The sequence below is a fragment of the Aspergillus campestris genome (genome assembly GCF_002847485.1).
Source record: "Aspergillus campestris IBT 28561 chromosome Unknown P168scaffold_8, whole genome shotgun sequence".
NCBI classification, from domain to species: Eukaryota; Fungi; Ascomycota; class Eurotiomycetes; order Eurotiales; family Aspergillaceae; genus Aspergillus; species Aspergillus campestris.
In genome coordinates, this window is record NW_020194343.1 from 1034854 (window position 1) to 1051420 (window position 16567).

The window sequence follows — 16567 nt, forward strand, 5'->3', positions numbered from 1 at the left end:
GCGGATCGAATCATGGGTAGTAGCAGATGGGGGCTGTAAAGCATGGAGTGGAGAAGGGAGAAAGGGGTCGTGGAGAGGGCTTTCTCCCCTTTCTGCAGAGGAAACGGTTAGGCTCGTTAACATGACATCGCATCGCATCACATCATCTTCATGGGGCCTGAAGAAATACATGGGGACTATCCTTGCCGGTTTGATATCCGTCATGAACCTAATTGTTGCTGTCAGCTGTGGCTGTGGCGTCTGCGTTCACCCTGATAGGTAATCTTTCTTCCAGTGCGACCGGCACTTGGCCCCCAAATATACGGATGTCGAGTTGGTTATCGTCATCTGGCTACGGAGTAGTTAGTAGCTCGGGGTAAGGTATAGTGTAGGTAGATACGACGGGACTCCCCCCCTTAACTCCAAGTAGATAAAAAAGCCCTCAGCTTTGTCTTCTGCAGGGCAAATCAAAGGATGCGGGTGAGGATGGCTAACCCTGCCTGCCTTGAGTGTCTACCGACAATCGTCGCTTAATCTGAGTCCCCTTGCCGCTTTGATCAACTCGAGACGGCTGAACAAATAACGGTTACTAGTATTTTCCGTTCTGCTATGACTGTCGTCTATTGTGGAGATTGGCTTGGGGGCTAAGCCCACTCCTTCCCCCCCCATTGCCCACACTCCGACTACCGACCGGGGCACACTCGTCCTGCGCCTTGTATTCCCGGCCGTTTTTTTCTGTGCTGGAAGGATGCGTTAGGTGTTTTCTAGAACGATGGCGATGATGGGCTACCATTTGCTTCATGGGGATCCTGGAGGCAACGGGGGAGTGTACGGTGGGCTATGTTCAGTCTGTTAATATTTTTGCACGGGTGGCTGCTGAGAAATTTGCTGACGGCTTCTCAATGATCAGTTTGAGCTTTGCTGCTGACCACTGCAGACTGGGTTGTTGACCCTCTCTCCCCCACGTTTGATCTCTTTTCTCATCTCTTCCTTGTGAAGATGGGGTAGTCAGTGGAGGATGATTATTGCGCACTTGCTAGACGGAGTCGTCGTCATCCTCCTGGTCATTTGTTTCACTTTCAGCTCAGCAGTTCACACGAGACCGGCACGAACACCAACACTAACAGTAGCAAAAGCCAATGCCGATCCCCATTCATGGGCTAGCGCTTAAAGCCTGTCAGTGTCGGTCAATAAATATGTCCGTCCGCGGGCCCTGGTTGGGTTCGCGGTCAACGGTCAACTAGCCGCTGTTGTCTGATTCATTTTATTGGGGGCCGTTGTTCCCTCTCTCTCTTTCCTCCGGAGCAAGACACGCGCCGACTTTGCAAGCCACGGGCAAGATACCACACATGTCTAGAGAAAACAATCAAAGTTTAATTTGTCCGCAGCAAAGGCAGACTAGCGGCAGTCATTGATTGCGTCGCACCTGTCGGACTCACCCCAAGGCTCAATCGCTGCGCTGGCAGGATAAACAAGAGAGAGAAAATAGCTCGTAACGTGATGAGAGAGAGAGAGGGCTGTGTATGACACCATGGACGGAGTAGGTAAATGGTCTGCCAGCCACCGTGCCAACCCGGCTTAATTCATCGACAGTGCGGAGTGAAGGCGAGGTCCAACCAGAGTAGCCGCCAGCCGTGACATCGGAACTCTGTAATCACTACTCGAGGCAGAACTGGGTCAGACCGTGCACTATATAGCAGTAGTATCATCTCTTCAGATAATCCTGGCATGAAGCCCTGCCCCCTTTCATGATTATTGTGTGTTGGATCTATTTTCGGTCGATGCTTACTCTCTAACCCACGCCTATCAGCACCATGGCTGAGATTGATAGGGCTTATGGTGACTTGCCTGTTGGGGTAAAAAGGCTGCATTCCGACCAGGCCGGGATTGGACGGGGCCAAATCTTTGAAGTGGCTCTCCCAGTGGATTACAGGGGAAACGGTGACAAATCATGAGCCTCGTTGGACCGTGCTTGAATCCCCGATATTTTCCTTGTGCGCTTTTTTATTTTTTGCTTTTCTTATTTTTCTCTTTTGGTTGTTTTCACGTTCCTGGATTGTTCGGCACGGTGGGTTCAACCCTCGGACGTTGATTCATCAGGGAAATGGAGCGCCTGCTGGAGGGGCCCCAGCGAGTCTTGAGACACAGCTGCCAACGAAAGTGGCTGGAGCATGTAGGTTACACCCGCTCTGGCTGGGGGCAGCTCCAGCAGGATCGATAGAAGTGCCATGGCACGTGGAGTCAAGTCGATCGTAGGACCCTGGCCTGTGAACCTGGTGACACCTGAAGGAAGTGTCATCAGGGAATGTCGGAGGGCAGACGGGCAGTGGCGGCGTGTGGACCGCTATCATGTCACACCTTATGGCCGATTGACCGTCGACGAGGTCAATCGTCTCGAAATGAGAATACTTAGCCACATTAATCAAAAGTACGGAGAAATAAATAGTGACAATGATAAAGATAACTATCATAAAGCCAACAAATTAATAATAATCATAATAAGAGCGCGAGCAAAAGCAACGATAAGAGGTCGAAAATCGGGGGATTCGAATTTCCGTGAAGACCACATATTGGTTGACGCCTTACCCTCGTGAGCGCCACGAGGAATCAAAGTCCAAGGAAATACTTTTCCAAGCAATAGGCGCGTCGGATGCAGCTCGCCGAGTCGATAAACGGCCCCAAATTTTGATGAGGATGGGCCCATCAATTGCTGTGTGGGGAAAAGGAGGAGAGTACCAGGAAAAAGAAAGCATCGGGACGGAGGCAAAAGCCGCCCGATAGGGTCAGGTTGGGACCAAACCACGCTGGAAACTGACACGTACCTCGTAAACGACATAAGGCTAGGTCTTGCTTGGTTAGAGCGTCAATCTAACGGGACTTGGGCCCGGTGTGATGCTGGAGCGGAGGGGTGATCCTCTGTCACAAGAAGCTGCCTAGTGATTTTTTTACGAGCCTCTCGGTTCCGAGTTCCAACTGAGCGGTTACTGACCTTAGAAATAGGTTCTTGATCCTGGTCCATCCTTACCGTGGCTGTCAAACCCCCATCCCAACTGACTTGCCTTGTTCAAATGGTGGGCAGTTGTCTGACAGAACAAGGAAATCAAAGAATGAACACGGGGTAAAGGGGGAAAGAAATCAAGGGGAACAAAAGACAGGTGCACTTAAGCGCCCACCTTAAAAAAGTAAAAACAAATAACAATCAAATAAATTTCCGAGCGTGTTCCACGGCTGGCAGTGTTGGTGCCAGGTGGTATACCGTTGGTTCGCCCTCAATCACCATGTGACAAACCAAAAGTTGTTTTCGCTCCGACAAGGATGACTTCACCATGGCTGGAAATTCCCAGGCCCTTCCAGGCTTATTATCGGATCGGGATGTTGGGGTCGACGATCGCTCGTACCCGTGGTTGTAGGTACGTCTGCCCGCCCTGCGACAAGCTCTATCGAGCCACTAAGCGTTTATGAATATGTGAACATCCAATCCCCATGTGGCTTCCAGCTCTCGTTGCCGTTGGTGCAGGTCAAGCAAGAATGGTCAATGTTCCGGAGTTCTTATGGTGTCAATATCTCGCGCTGTGATCGACACTTACGGTTGGGCAAATCAGAGGGCTAATTGATAAATGTTAGGATCCATCGAGTGGCGGGCGACCACGACTACGCCCGTGGGGGCCAAAAAACGAACAAGCCAAAGGTTCTGCTGCACCCGACAGATGGTCCTTGTGCTCAATGCTGGTGGACTTTAGCAAGAACCGTTCATGGCGCAGTGCGGCCGTTGATCTGGTTCGACGAAAGAAAGGGATTTTTCTGAAGCCTATTGCCTATCATCACCAATGATAAGGAGAGAGAAGGATGCACTCCTGACCTTAAAAATCAAGAGGACGCTACTCCCTACCTCCCAGCCCGTTTCTCTGTCGGGGCTCTATGTACTCCGTTTTCTGGGTCAGGCGGTGTCTCCGGGGGACTCCTGGGACGTAGTGGACCTGTCCAAGTACCCGGCGACCCGCTCTGGTTTGGACGCTTTGGCTCCACCGGCCATGCGAATCGCAGGCATTCTATCATCCTGGCCCCCAATTCACTCATCGAGTTTTCGACCAAAGAGAGGCGAAGAGACCGGACCGGCGACCTACTACTCGCTGTACCGCTAGGCGCTGTGAAAGAAAAAAAAAAAAAAAAAAAAAAAGAATCAACTAAAAAGAAAAGATTAAAAAAAAAAAAATAAATACCAATTCCCATAAACCGGGGCCAAATGAGCTTACTCCGTTGTCCCTCCCCCGCCCTCCACTGCTCTAGTACCTCGTTCCAGTCAAAAAGGTCCGTCGCACCTAGGTCCAGTGCCAGCGTAAGCTTCGCCAATAATCATGGAAAGTCACTTGTCATCGACTCCCTTAGTCTAGTGAGGTGGAGTCTGGGAAACGGGAGAGAATGATTTGGGGCTGGGGGCTGAATCCCGAGTGTTGGAGTCCTCGCATGTTCGTCTAGGACACTGTAAATCATTTGCAGGACTATTCTGGATCGAGTATCCCGAAACCGCCCCTCTCCTGTTGACGATGATGGCAAGGTGCCTGGAAAATTGAGCCAGAGACGAAAGATCATGCGACCATCAATGGAGACGAAGCAAATGAGTCAACAAACTCATCATTGACCACACTGCCAAATTCGAGGGAGAAAGAACCATGATTGTAGCATGGTTGCGAGATGAGAACCTCTGGAGTAGTAAGACGGTGGCTCCAGACGATGACGAGACCATGATCAATGCTGATTATTTGTTGTTTCAGGAAAAATCTCGTTGACGATGATCAGGTGAGTGGCAGTGAAGACGCTTTCTCCCAGTTCAGGTAGATCGGTTTTTTTTCTTCTGTGTTTAGGGTCAAGTTCCTGAAATCCTTTTTTTTTTTTTTTTTTCTTATATTATTTTACTCTTAATCTATCTCATTCTGCCTTATTCAAATAAATTTATCCATTTTATTCTATTCTCTCCCATTTTATTTAATTGTTTATTTGGTTTTTCAATGAAATCTCCGTTAGCAGATAAGGATGGCGCACTGTTCAGAACAATCCAAACGCTAAATATGATATGGAAATAAAATAATAAAATAGAAATAAAATAATGGAGTTCTGGAATTATTTGAACCAGGAAAAAACAATAATCATCATCATAATAATCAGTGGAAATAATAGCACGACTCGCTAAGGCAGCCAGGCTGAGGTTCCCAACTCTGTACTATCATTTGTATCGCTGCGTTTAACCTTTTCTTATTCTTCCTCTCGCTTTCTATCCTTCTCGACCCTGAAATCCTTAAATACGCTGCTCTGCCCTATCTTAGGGTATGGACTTTTGAGCTTACTTCTCGTGTTCCTTACTTGCGTTTCAATTAATAACCTTCCGATGATCAATGTTGATACATCCATACTGCAAAGGATTGCTCTCCACTGATTGACTGTATGTTCATCACACCCCCCCACCATATCCTCCAGTTATTGCCTGCTTGATCGCCTCCTCTGTTTCCTCTCTTATATATGACCATTGATCTGCTGTCGTGTTTTCTCCATTTTTGTTGCCTTTATTTCTGTCTCCTTTGAATTCTCTGGTTGGGTTGAGATGGACGAGACTAATCCTGCGACATCAGAATAAAAACGACATCGTATTTTGATCAAAATCGACAACAAATTTATAGTTATTGTCACGAACTTGAGAGTCCTCATCAGACTCGTTGCTATCGGCTCATTCCAATTTATCATCTTGGTTGATCGCTGGACGAGATCGTATCTGGCTCTTGGTTTTCCAAGTGTGAGAGTGAGAATCGCTCGCAGAGAGGGCGACCTCTTTTTTCAATCTTCCAGTCCTCATTCAACCGTTCATACGGAACTTTGTGGTTGGAAGTGCATCGAAGCTCTTTCAGAGAGATAGCGTCGAATACTCGGCTGTACGTCTTCTCCATCACCGTTTCCCTATTTCCATTGTTCGCTGCCTTCCGTCTTTCTGGATCACAGGCTGTAAGGGAAGTCCGTTGCTAATGTCGTGTTAAAGGCAACAAAGGTATAACAAATACCTCAGCATATTAAATGGACACCATGACGCATAACCCACAAAGTAGGTTGAGACGACACGCTGAATGGGGACTGTTCGTTGACCAAATCCAACAGATTACGGCTGGCCTAGCCGGTCATCACAACCGCTTCAACCCCCATCCATGGCAGTGGGTCAGCCCGCGTTCGCACCCCCACACAGCATGTCTTCATCGGCTGGATATCCTGCATATGGTCACCAACTTCCTCCCTCCCAAAGCTTCTACCCGCCAGGAGCCCCTTCGTCACACTATCTTTTACCACAAGCCCGCCAGCAACCCCGAAGGTACGAGAATCTATGCCGTCAAGAATCAGCCTTACGATTGCGGCTACTAACTGGCTGCACCCTCAAGTTCCTCCATTTCTTACTCTTATCCCAGCAGCTCGCTAGCCAGCAGTCCTTCAGCCATGCATGATCACCCGTTCACCTTGTCGTAAGCTTACCCCGTTCCCTAAGGCTAGGAAAGGCTGTACTAAGACCAAGGCAGACCCCCATCATATCTTATGAACCAGTCAGAATACTACCTCACCCCGAGTTCCTCCATCTCATCAGTGTTGGTCTTTCTCTTTCCGTCAAATGACCCCTCAGGCTTACACTCGTGGAACTAGCAGATCCAACTCGAGCTCAATAGCCGTGAGCCCCCAGCCACCGAACTTGATGCCCCCCAGCACGGTGTACTCCTCGCCAGATTCCGTCCCAGCCTCGTCAGACCCCGAGCAGCAAGTCCGAGTCATAAGCTTCCGACCAAAGCCGCAGTGTTGGGATCACGGGTGCAACGGACGCGAGTTTTCCACATTCAGCAACCTCCTCCGTCATCAACGAGAAAAGTCCGGCGTTGTCGCCAAAGCGGAATGCCCCAGCTGCGGTGCGGTTTTTACTCGTACCACGGCACGAAATATCCATGTCGCCCAAGGGAAGTGCAAAGGGAGTGGACGAGACATGTCCGCGGAGTAAATCCCCGAGCGCGCGCGGAGAAGATAAAGCCACTGCAGCTTCGAAACACTACGTCGCATACCATGAGGGCACTGGAATCTCCGAATAAATCGCGCCCAACTCGTCACAGGACACAAATTGTGTACTGAAACATGTGCCACAAAGGAGAGCACTTACATCTGGTTTATATTTTGCATACATGTTTACCGGTCCGGCATGGAGGATCCCTGTATATACTGGGGATATGGAGTCCCCGCTAACGAAGGTTGTGAACGCATCTTGCATTTATACATGGGGGAAAAGAAGACCCCTGTCACTTTCCCCTGTTTTTGATTTTGGAGCGCCTGTTTTTGGAGGGTTTAATATTGTTATTGGTCAGAGCTTGCTACTTTTTATCTACTAGAATACTATTTTGGTCACAAATAAATTACATTATACATTAATTTATATGATAGAAAATCAAGCCTTTGAGATAGACTGCTTTTCGAAAGACGAAAGCTTGAGGGACAAAGGAGGACCACTGAGAAATAGCTTATCGACCACCTGTCTCACGAAGACTTAGGGTGGGTACATGACTCGCTATATCACGCTGCTTTTCATCTACACAGTAACAATCGATACCTTAGATGCTTAATAAAGTGGCTCCGCATTTCTCCGCAATAGCATGTACTTTATATAGAAAGCGCACACAATCATACGATCAAGCCCTCCATTAATCAAGACCCCCCTGGCCCTATAAGCAATTAACCCAGCCTACCATCCACCAAGTGGAGATAATCAACAAGGTAGATCACGCCAAAAGATCCATCGAGATCCATGGTTCATACACGATCGAACCCCAGATAGTAGGCTGCCTCAGGCACCACAGGCCAACCCCCGACGTCGTGCTTACATCACCATCACCTGACCGAGGCATGTCGCTTCCTGCAGCCTTGTGAGTAAAGTATGTTTCATTTGGATCTCAGGGATGGCGCCCAGTGACTCATTCACGGTTCAGCCTGCGTGATGTCGTCTGCTATTTAAACGTGTCAATTGCCCTTGACTGCTTGATGAACTTGTATCTTCATTCTCTGCCTACAAGGACATAACTCTCTGCCTAGGCTGACTCGTGCATATAACTTGTTCAGTCCCCAAGATGAATATATTACTGCACATACTATTACTAGGCTCTTTACGTGGCAGACTCCAACTTTTACATCTTTTACGTCTCGATAATTACATCTTGGGCTCATCTCTGTTTGAAGCATTTTTATTCTCTTGATCAGGCCATCACACCTTGTTTTACCCTGCGTGGAACTCAATTGGCCGTATAGTCCGCCGGATTGTGAACTATGGCGTCCATCTTCACCTATGATCCGGACCCGCCACGGGTCTCCTCGCCATGGTCCACGTCAGGTACATCTACCCCCCAGGTTTGGGGGCCTGGCGGTCGTGGCATGGCGACTAAATCCCGGTCCAACTCGAGCCTGCGCTTGGCTCTGACCGATCCCGACTTCCTGTCCGACTACGGAATCAGCAAATTGGAGCCGGAACCGCAAGAGGGTCCGATGGAATATAAGCTGCATCTTCTCCTTCGCCCGCGGCGACTCTATAGCTCCACTTCGACTAGGCCTGCCGCCGGTAGATCTTGCCATTCCCATGAGAGCGGCTCCACCTCGGGCCCGACATCTGCCAGCTACGAATTGGGTGCGAAACCGGCTCCGACTCCGTCGACGCAGAGTCGACAGCAGCGGTTGCAGCAGTTGACTACCCAACTTTTGTGGCGGTTGCAGCAGTCTTCGCCTTTCCATTCGTCTACCGCGGCTAGCCTCGTGCTGCCTGTTCTGCCTGAGGCGTCACCCCAGCTGGGGGTCCCGCAAAAACCCACTCGGCTACTCCCTGGTCTTGAGGAGAGCCAAGGTGCTCTCTATGAGATTGGTGTTTCCGATGATGGGGCCTTTGTTGGGCTTGTCAACGACGAATTGGAAGAGAGCCTACTCAACTTGCATGTCATGGCTACTAGCTTGGGCTGCAAGGTCGAGGTTCTTCGCAGAGTCATCGTTGGAAAATGCGAATGGGTTGAGAACTCGAGCGCGGAGGGCACCGAAACTGGAAAACATAAGACAGGGGACCTTTGGGTTGCGGAGGCACTTGTGAGTCCGGATTGGGACCATTACCATTCGAACTCATCCACAAATGGCTACTGTGAGACGCGGCCCAGCTTGTCCAATCTCGGGGAGAATGACTTGCCTGATGCGGCGAACTCTAACACTGAGCAAATCCGGATCTCGATCACAGGTCCAACAACAGCTGGCAAGTCTTCGCTTCTTGGCACATTGACGTCGTCTGTACTTGACAATGGGCGAGGCGCAAGCAGACTGGGGCTTCTCAAGCATCGGCACGAAATTTCATCCGGTATCACCAGCTCTGTCGCACATGAGTTGATCGGATATGCGGCTAGCGAGCAGTCCCTCGACACCACGAATGTCATCAACTACGCCTCGGGTAATGTCGATGCCTGGAACGACGTTCACGCGACTGCGAAAGGCGGCCGTTTGGCCTTCGTGTCAGACCTTCCAGGATCGGTGCGATATTTGAAATCAGCTCTCAGAGGACTGGTCAGCTGGGCGCCCCATTATATCTTGTTGTGTATTCCGGCAAATTGCGACGATGAGAGCAGTGGTTCGGCTGATCAAACCGATATTAACCTCGCCCTGTCTTATCTAGATGTGTGCACCAAATTGGACATCCCTATACTAGTGGTGATCACTAAGATGGATCTTGCATCGCGGGCTGGATTGAGAAGCAACCTCACCAAAGTCTTGTCAGCATTGAAGGCGTCGGGTAAAAAGCCTGCAATGCTACCTGGCTCTTCCAATCAAGATATCGACTTGCAGCATATAGCATCCGCAGATAGGGACAGCGTCAGGAAGGTGATCTCGGAAACGGACGACTGGATGACCACAGTGCCGATTGTCCTCACCAGTGCTGTCGATGGCTCGGGTATAGGGAAATTACATGCTTTTATTCGATCTCTACCCATTCCGCAACGGCCATCCTTGGTCCGGGCCGTCTTGCCGGAGTCGCTAGACTCCCCCGACCCGCCTTCCAACATCTTCAACATCGATGAGGTGTTTGCCATCCCTCCGTCGAAGGTGTATTCGATGTCGGCGGACCACGGGCAACAAGAAAACAACGGCGTGGTCCTCTGTGGCCTCGTCCGCTACGGGTCCATCGCGATTGGCGACGAGCTCATGATCGGACCCCTTTTGACCCAGATACCCGAACCCGGTGGTGGTCAAGCCTCTCAGCGACGCAGAAGCGAGCAGCGCTCAGACCAAGATGATATCCGCGGTGTATCTGTCCCCGGAGAATCCCCAGCATCTTTCGCCCACAGCCTTCTTTCAACACGGTCCCGATTCTCCGCTCAAGGCCAGTGGCAGCGCGTCCGCGTCGTGAGCGCCCGAAACCTCCGACTACCAGTGCAGAGGCTAGTCCAAGACCAAGTCGGCACTATCGGAGTCGAACCTCTCTCCTCAGACCAAGACGGCCAGCCACCACCCCGCCTTGCCAAAATCCGAAAGGGCTCCATCCTAGCCAGTTTGAAAACCTCGTCCACGTCGGTTCCAAGGCCGTTGGCATCTCACAAAGGGTTCGTCGCCACTTTCAGCGCGGATCAATTCCTGTCCTCCCTGTCTCCCCCGTTGCTCCTAGGAGGTAACGCCATTGTCTACATCTCCAACATCCGAAGCACAGTCAAAGTGACATGCATGGCTCTCGCAGAAGATGAGCTGGTCTCGACGCCGCCGTCCCCAACCGAGCCCGAATTCTTCAGCTTCGACGGCGACTCGCCCGGCGGTCCCGACAGGTCCGTGATCAACCGCATGGTCGGGGCGCCTGGAGGCCCTGACGCTCCAGGGGATGTGCGCATTACCTTCACCTTTGTCAACTCCGTTGAGTGGGTTGAGGTTGGTGCTCGGGTGCTTCTCATGCCGGGTGCGTCGGCGGCGCTGGCTTCGTCTGCGCAGGAATCGGGCGCGCCTACCGGTTTGGAGGGATTTTCTGGTCGCGTGTGTGGTATCATTTTGGCTGAGGATGGAAGGAGCAATGGTGATGTGGTATAATGGGTGAATGATTCGGATTGTTCATTCCTTCCTTACTGCATTTTCTCCTTCCTTTCTTCCTTCCTTCCTTCCTTCCTCTTTTGTTTCATTTACTCGTTCTGTTTCATTCTGTTTTTCTAGCTAGCCTTTGATATTCTGCGCTTGATACATTCGGTCTGTATGTTTGCTGCTATCTTGCAATGTCGGGAATTTCTGTGTATCTTAGCTCAACAATGTATTTTCTTCGTGTTCGATGTTACTCTATTCTCATTCCCCAACAGTAGAGATTTTCGAGAACGGGTTACCCAGCAATGTATCCTGTATAGCACACGGAGTAAACATGGGTGAGGTGACGACGAAAAAAGATAGTTATGCAAGAACTTTAGCACACAAGCTACAGCCTTTTTACAGAGTATGTTATCTATGAAGCGACTACTGTTGGTAGTAGGTAGTTAGGATGGTAGTCCAATGCATTTGGTAGAGCTGTATCCCAGTAAGATCAACTCATCTTGGATGTTACACTGAGCCCTGCACTCTTACCAGTAGACTACTCCCTCACGTAGTACCAGCAGATATAGCATGTGCAACCCATTCCGCCAAAGGGCTATCAATCATCCCAGGCGATGAGCTGACCCGCAACTATTTGTGGGACTGATAGACATGACGTCATCAGCCTTACAGTGCTTTCCCCACATAAATCATTGTTTTGATTCTCCACATTTTTATACAGTCTTTGGAACTATTCGCATTTCTTCGTAGTGATCAATGTCGTTGTTATTTTGACTGATTTCATCAGTCTCCTTCCCAACTATTGAGCTTGAAGTCTACGATACGTTTACACACCGTACCAAATCAGAGTCCTCACAAATAAAGAAGTCCTCATCATCTAACCCATTTCCTGTACCTGAGTACCTTCCCTACCTTATAATATCTAAATTCCGACATTGCCGTGATGCAGCCGTCATCAGAACCGCCATAAAGACGAAGCGGGAGCAAAAGAATTGCCCGCCGCAGGACTCGAACCTGAAGCTCCTCCCCACCCGTAGGCAGGAGGTGTGTTACCTTTACACCAAACGGACTGCGTTGTCAAGTAGAACAAGATAACTTGTACTTAAAGGTGCGGGCGGGCTGTTTCTGTGGCCGGGAAAAAAAAGATAAGAATAATGCCAGTGCGAGGACTCGAACCTGTAGCTCCTCCTGCCCTCGCGGGCTAGGAGACGTGTTACCAATTACACCAAACTGGCTGAGTAGCCCAAGGTAACACGTTCAGCGTAAGATAACAGTAGTTGGCAAGCTGTATTCTGTGATCCGGGGAAAAAAGAAATATGAAGAATACCAGCTCCAGGACTCGAACCCGTAGCTCCCCTCTGGTCCTTGTGGCAAGGTCGTGCCCAAGAGGTGTGTTGCCTGTTACCTGTTACATCACACTGGCTGTGTTGATGGAGTACATGCTAATTCGAGTTTTCTCTTCGAGTTTGTTTCCATCTGCCTGGTTCACTGGGTAGGTAGACAAGGGATATGTTCGGCGGAGGGCCTGAGGCATTCACGGAGGATGAGGTGTAAGAACAGATCATTGTATGGTGAAGCGATATAGGGAGCCCTGACGTAGCACGACCAAGAACGCAGGGTCGAGTATGATGATAACAGTGATGATATGTAAAGCGAGCCTTGCGTTAGTAAAAGAGGATATCGATCACCCTTTTGACATCATATCAAGACACCGTATGATGCTGGACACGTGATGCCGGGGATGGGGGCCATGGTGGTGGAGAGCAGCATCATTTCAAGATTTATTTGTAAAAAGCTTTCCTGTCGGGAGGGGGATCCCGCCCATAAGTATATCGCCAGGGCGGTAACACACAACGCAGAATTTTTGTTCCGGGCGGAACAATATAAACCCGTTCACGCCCAACCTGAGGCAATGACAGGCGGTGGCACGTGCGCATGGGGACATAAGTGGACACCTCAGGTTTATCATCGCTTGGAGCGACTAGACCTCTTAGACTTCTCCATAACCGCCAACTCTGTTCCCAAGTCAACCATCTAAACCAACCGAATTCAAGCATCGAGCCCCACCAACCCGCCAAGTACTCCAACCTCGAGCTCAAGCTCCCCCATGTCCATCCTCTGACCGTCGCTCTTCGGTGGGGAGGCCCTAGCCACCTCTCTTTCTTCTCCATAAATGGAACTCCCGTCACTGGCTGCCCGTCGAGTCCAACTACTTTACGATTGGTGGTTTACTTCGTGGTCCAGTTGACAACTTTCCAAGGAGCTACCTAGTCCCTTCAGTAACGACAGAGGTACCTCAGTTACCTATTGCTATCAGTGGTCTTTCGGGTTCCAGCCGTCCCACTCTCCCCGTTCAACCCCCCCGATTCTCCGATCCGTCAGACCCGCCGTTACCGCCCAGCAAGCTCACCAACCTTCTATCAGTTCGCCGCTCATCCCAAGGAGCAGGATCTCCTATTTTGTTCTTTCTTGTCTATTTAGCCTTGCATCCATCTAAAGAACATCATAAAAACCAAGAAAACATACGGGTGATGCTCTGGGTCTTCCCATAAGGCCTACATACCAATGGGCACCCCTTACACGATATCCAGCAATAACATGGCAGGTCCTAGCGATGTTTTTGCTGACTCCAGAGTTGCCTCCGACCTGGGCGCATCATCGGACGATGATGATTTCGTCTCGAGCGCCAGTACCGCATCTGCGGGGTCGGACACGCGGCCACTTGGGAAGGACCGAGAGGCCACCGTGGTGTTGTTGAACAACCACCAGCCGACCGCGTTATCGATGGATTCGCCATCAGATGGAGCGGGTCTTGATAATGGGAACGAATGCGTGGTGACTCCGGGGGTGAAGGAGGAGGTCCGTACGCCTGTGGAGATCCAACACTCGGCCACCCCGCCCAAACGACCACTGCATCTACTAGATCTACCGATGGATATTTTGCAGGTGATCATGAAGGAGGTGTGTATAAATCTTCTCTGCTGCGTGCTCCCTGTCCGACGTGAGAGCTGCTAACCCAGTTGCGCTCGTATAGGTCACCCACACGAACGATTTGACGTCTTTGGCGCTCTCGTGCTCTACGCTCCATTCTCTCGCCATCCCTCAGATGTACTCTCGGTTCGATATAGTATGGCCTGACACCCTGTCGTCCTCCGATCATCCTGCTGGGGTTGACGCCCTGTCCTATGGTCTTGCAACGCTAGTCATGGGGGAGGACGTCTTTCGTGAATTGCCTGCCGGACGCCGTCCAACGGATATCGCTACCCCGCATGATCGACCGCCAGCGTCACAAGGGCCCCACGGCACCCGGAAGATACGCCGAGGAAACCACTATGCTCAGTATACACGCAAGTTTTCGGTGGGAAATGGCCCTCTGCTCTGGGTTCAGGAATACTCGGTGACCAAGGAGACGGGCAAGATGCTAGGCACGCTGGTCGCTTTGGCGGTCGCACGGATGGTCAACCTGGAGACCTTCATCTGGGACATGCCGACCGGAGTTCTGAGAGACGTGTGGATCGCGCTGTCGTCGCTAGCGGATCGTCCAGGACACGATTGCCGCCTGGAACGGGTTTGGGTCCGGTGGCATGATAATTCTGAAAATTCAATGCGCTCTGCACAAGACGTGGCCACCACATCGTCCTTGACTCTGCCTGCCATGCAGGTGCCCTCCAACCCTCCGGCGTCTGGTACCCCTCTGCAGCAGAAATACGGGCATGTAGAATACCCGACCCTCTCCATCCTGCCCCCCATGCGGAGCTTGAGTGTGCTGGACATAGACGAGCCTTCGTATCTGGAAGAAACGGCCGTTCTCATCGAGCGCTCAGTAGGAAAACTGAGGGAACTACGCATTGGCATCTCCCCCAAGGTCTACCAGGCGGAGTGGTTAAAAGCCCCCGCGGTCTGGTCATCGAGTTCGCCTCCAAGCCAGGGCCCAGTGCCTGGTTGGCCCAAGAATGGCGGTGTTCTGGGTCTCTTGTTTGGGGTGTCTAGTGACCCCTTGGGCGATAATTCTGCGAGTGGCTCCGCTAAGAAGCAAGACGCTGGTGTCGCCAATACTCACGAACATAACGGGATAACTCCACCAGCCGAAACACCTTCAACTAGCAACGCCGCACCTGAGGTCCCCCCGTCCCAACCCGTGGATATTGCCTCAACGGAACAAGGTCCTAGTATTACAGGCGACCCAGGTCAAGGCGATGACTCCTCGCCATTGGGACAATCGTCTCCGACGGAAACACCAGCTCCCATTGTCCCACCAGAGAGCTCCAAGCGATCATCCAAAACGACCAGGTTCAAAAAGCGGAGGGATGATAACGTGCCTCGATTGAGCCTGGAAATTTTGGAGCTAGAGCGTGTCCCATTATCAGTCCTAGCGATGCAACATGCTCTTGATTGGACCAGGATCACGACGCTCACGATTCTCCGCTGCGAGGGTCATGAAAAGCTTTGGAGGGCCCTGCGTCGCGAGTTCACTCCGTCCCCCACGCCACAATCGTCCAGATCACGACGAAAGTCCGCTTCTGGTCATTCCACCTTACTGTACGACTTTCCGCTGAAGATCAAGCACATACATACGGACTCCGTCTCGCCATATCTCTTGCTGTTCATCAAGGACGCCCTTGCGCCGAACAGTCTCGAGACGCTCTTCCTGCACGAGGCACCTATGTACGACTCGATCGTCGGTATCGACGCCATCTACAAAAATGTGGTTCGCCATCATCGCTTGAGTCTCCGCAAGGTATTAATCGACAGCACCGAACGATCGCCCGACGGGGGTGAGCTGGCCACCAGCCGCTGGCGGAAATGGATGTTCACCCGAGAGATGGTCTCTTTCTTCACGAGTGGGCGCATGCCCCGACTGCGCGAGCTGTCCATGACCATCCACTCCAAAGACTGGGTATGCACACCCTCCCCTTGTCTAAATCTCCATTCACTAACAACAAATAGCACTACTTCCTCCAAAGACTGCCCAACATCCCCTACCTCCGCGCTCTCCACATCGCACACATCGCCCACCCCATCCACCGCGACCCCAAAGAACTCGCCATGCAAATCCTAGACATCGTAACCATCCGCCCGGAAGTAGGAATCAGCTACGTAGGCATGCAAAGCAAGTGCTACGAGATCCTCGAAGGCAAACGCGGCGACAAAGACGACGACCTCGACTACCTAGACACCCACAGCGAGGGCTTCGTCCCCGGCGGAGACGATTGGGCCGGCTCCGACAGCATGGACGATGACTCCGACTCCGACGACGCCGCCGCCGCCGTCAGCGCCGCGGACTCGCACTCTGAGGCGTCATCTGATGATAGGGGCTCGTCTGATGGTGATGATGTGGAGTTTGAGGGTGGGAGATCGAGGGTTGCGTTCCGGTTGAGGGAGATTCTGTTTTATGATGATAAGATTTCGATCTTTAAGGCGAGGCATGGGAGCTTGTGATATGGTATGATTTGATATGATAGGTATGAAATGAAATGTCTTGACCTCTTGATAGTTCTTG

General features: G+C 51.1%; 2 protein-coding genes and 2 pseudogenes across 4 annotated transcripts; 2 read left to right on the forward strand and 2 right to left on the reverse strand.

Annotated features, from left to right (window-relative positions):
• Positions 1–6048: 6048 nt before the first annotated feature.
• Positions 6049–6997, forward strand: P168DRAFT_319778 (uncharacterized protein; the record flags this gene model as incomplete). Its single annotated transcript, XM_024840311.1, has 5 exons — positions 6049–6067; positions 6121–6328; positions 6396–6476; positions 6531–6596; positions 6655–6997. The coding sequence occupies 5 exons, from the start codon at positions 6049–6051 to the stop codon at positions 6995–6997; spliced, it is 717 nt and encodes a 238-aa protein (XP_024691843.1).
• A 1310-nt stretch (positions 6998–8307) lies between these two features.
• Positions 8308–16506, forward strand: P168DRAFT_298058 (uncharacterized protein; the record flags this gene model as incomplete). Its single annotated transcript, XM_024838233.1, has 3 exons — positions 8308–10110; positions 14102–15964; positions 16015–16506. 3 exons carry the CDS (start codon positions 8308–8310, stop codon positions 16504–16506), a joined length of 4158 nt encoding a protein of 1385 aa, XP_024691844.1.
• On the reverse strand, positions 12061–12137 carry P168DRAFT_t117 (annotated as a pseudogene). The gene has a single exon. The product of its transcript is annotated as a tRNA-OTHER (tRNA).
• Positions 12223–12302, reverse strand: P168DRAFT_t116 (annotated as a pseudogene). Its single transcript has one exon. The product of its transcript is annotated as a tRNA-OTHER (tRNA).
• Positions 16507–16567: the final 61 nt, after the last annotated feature.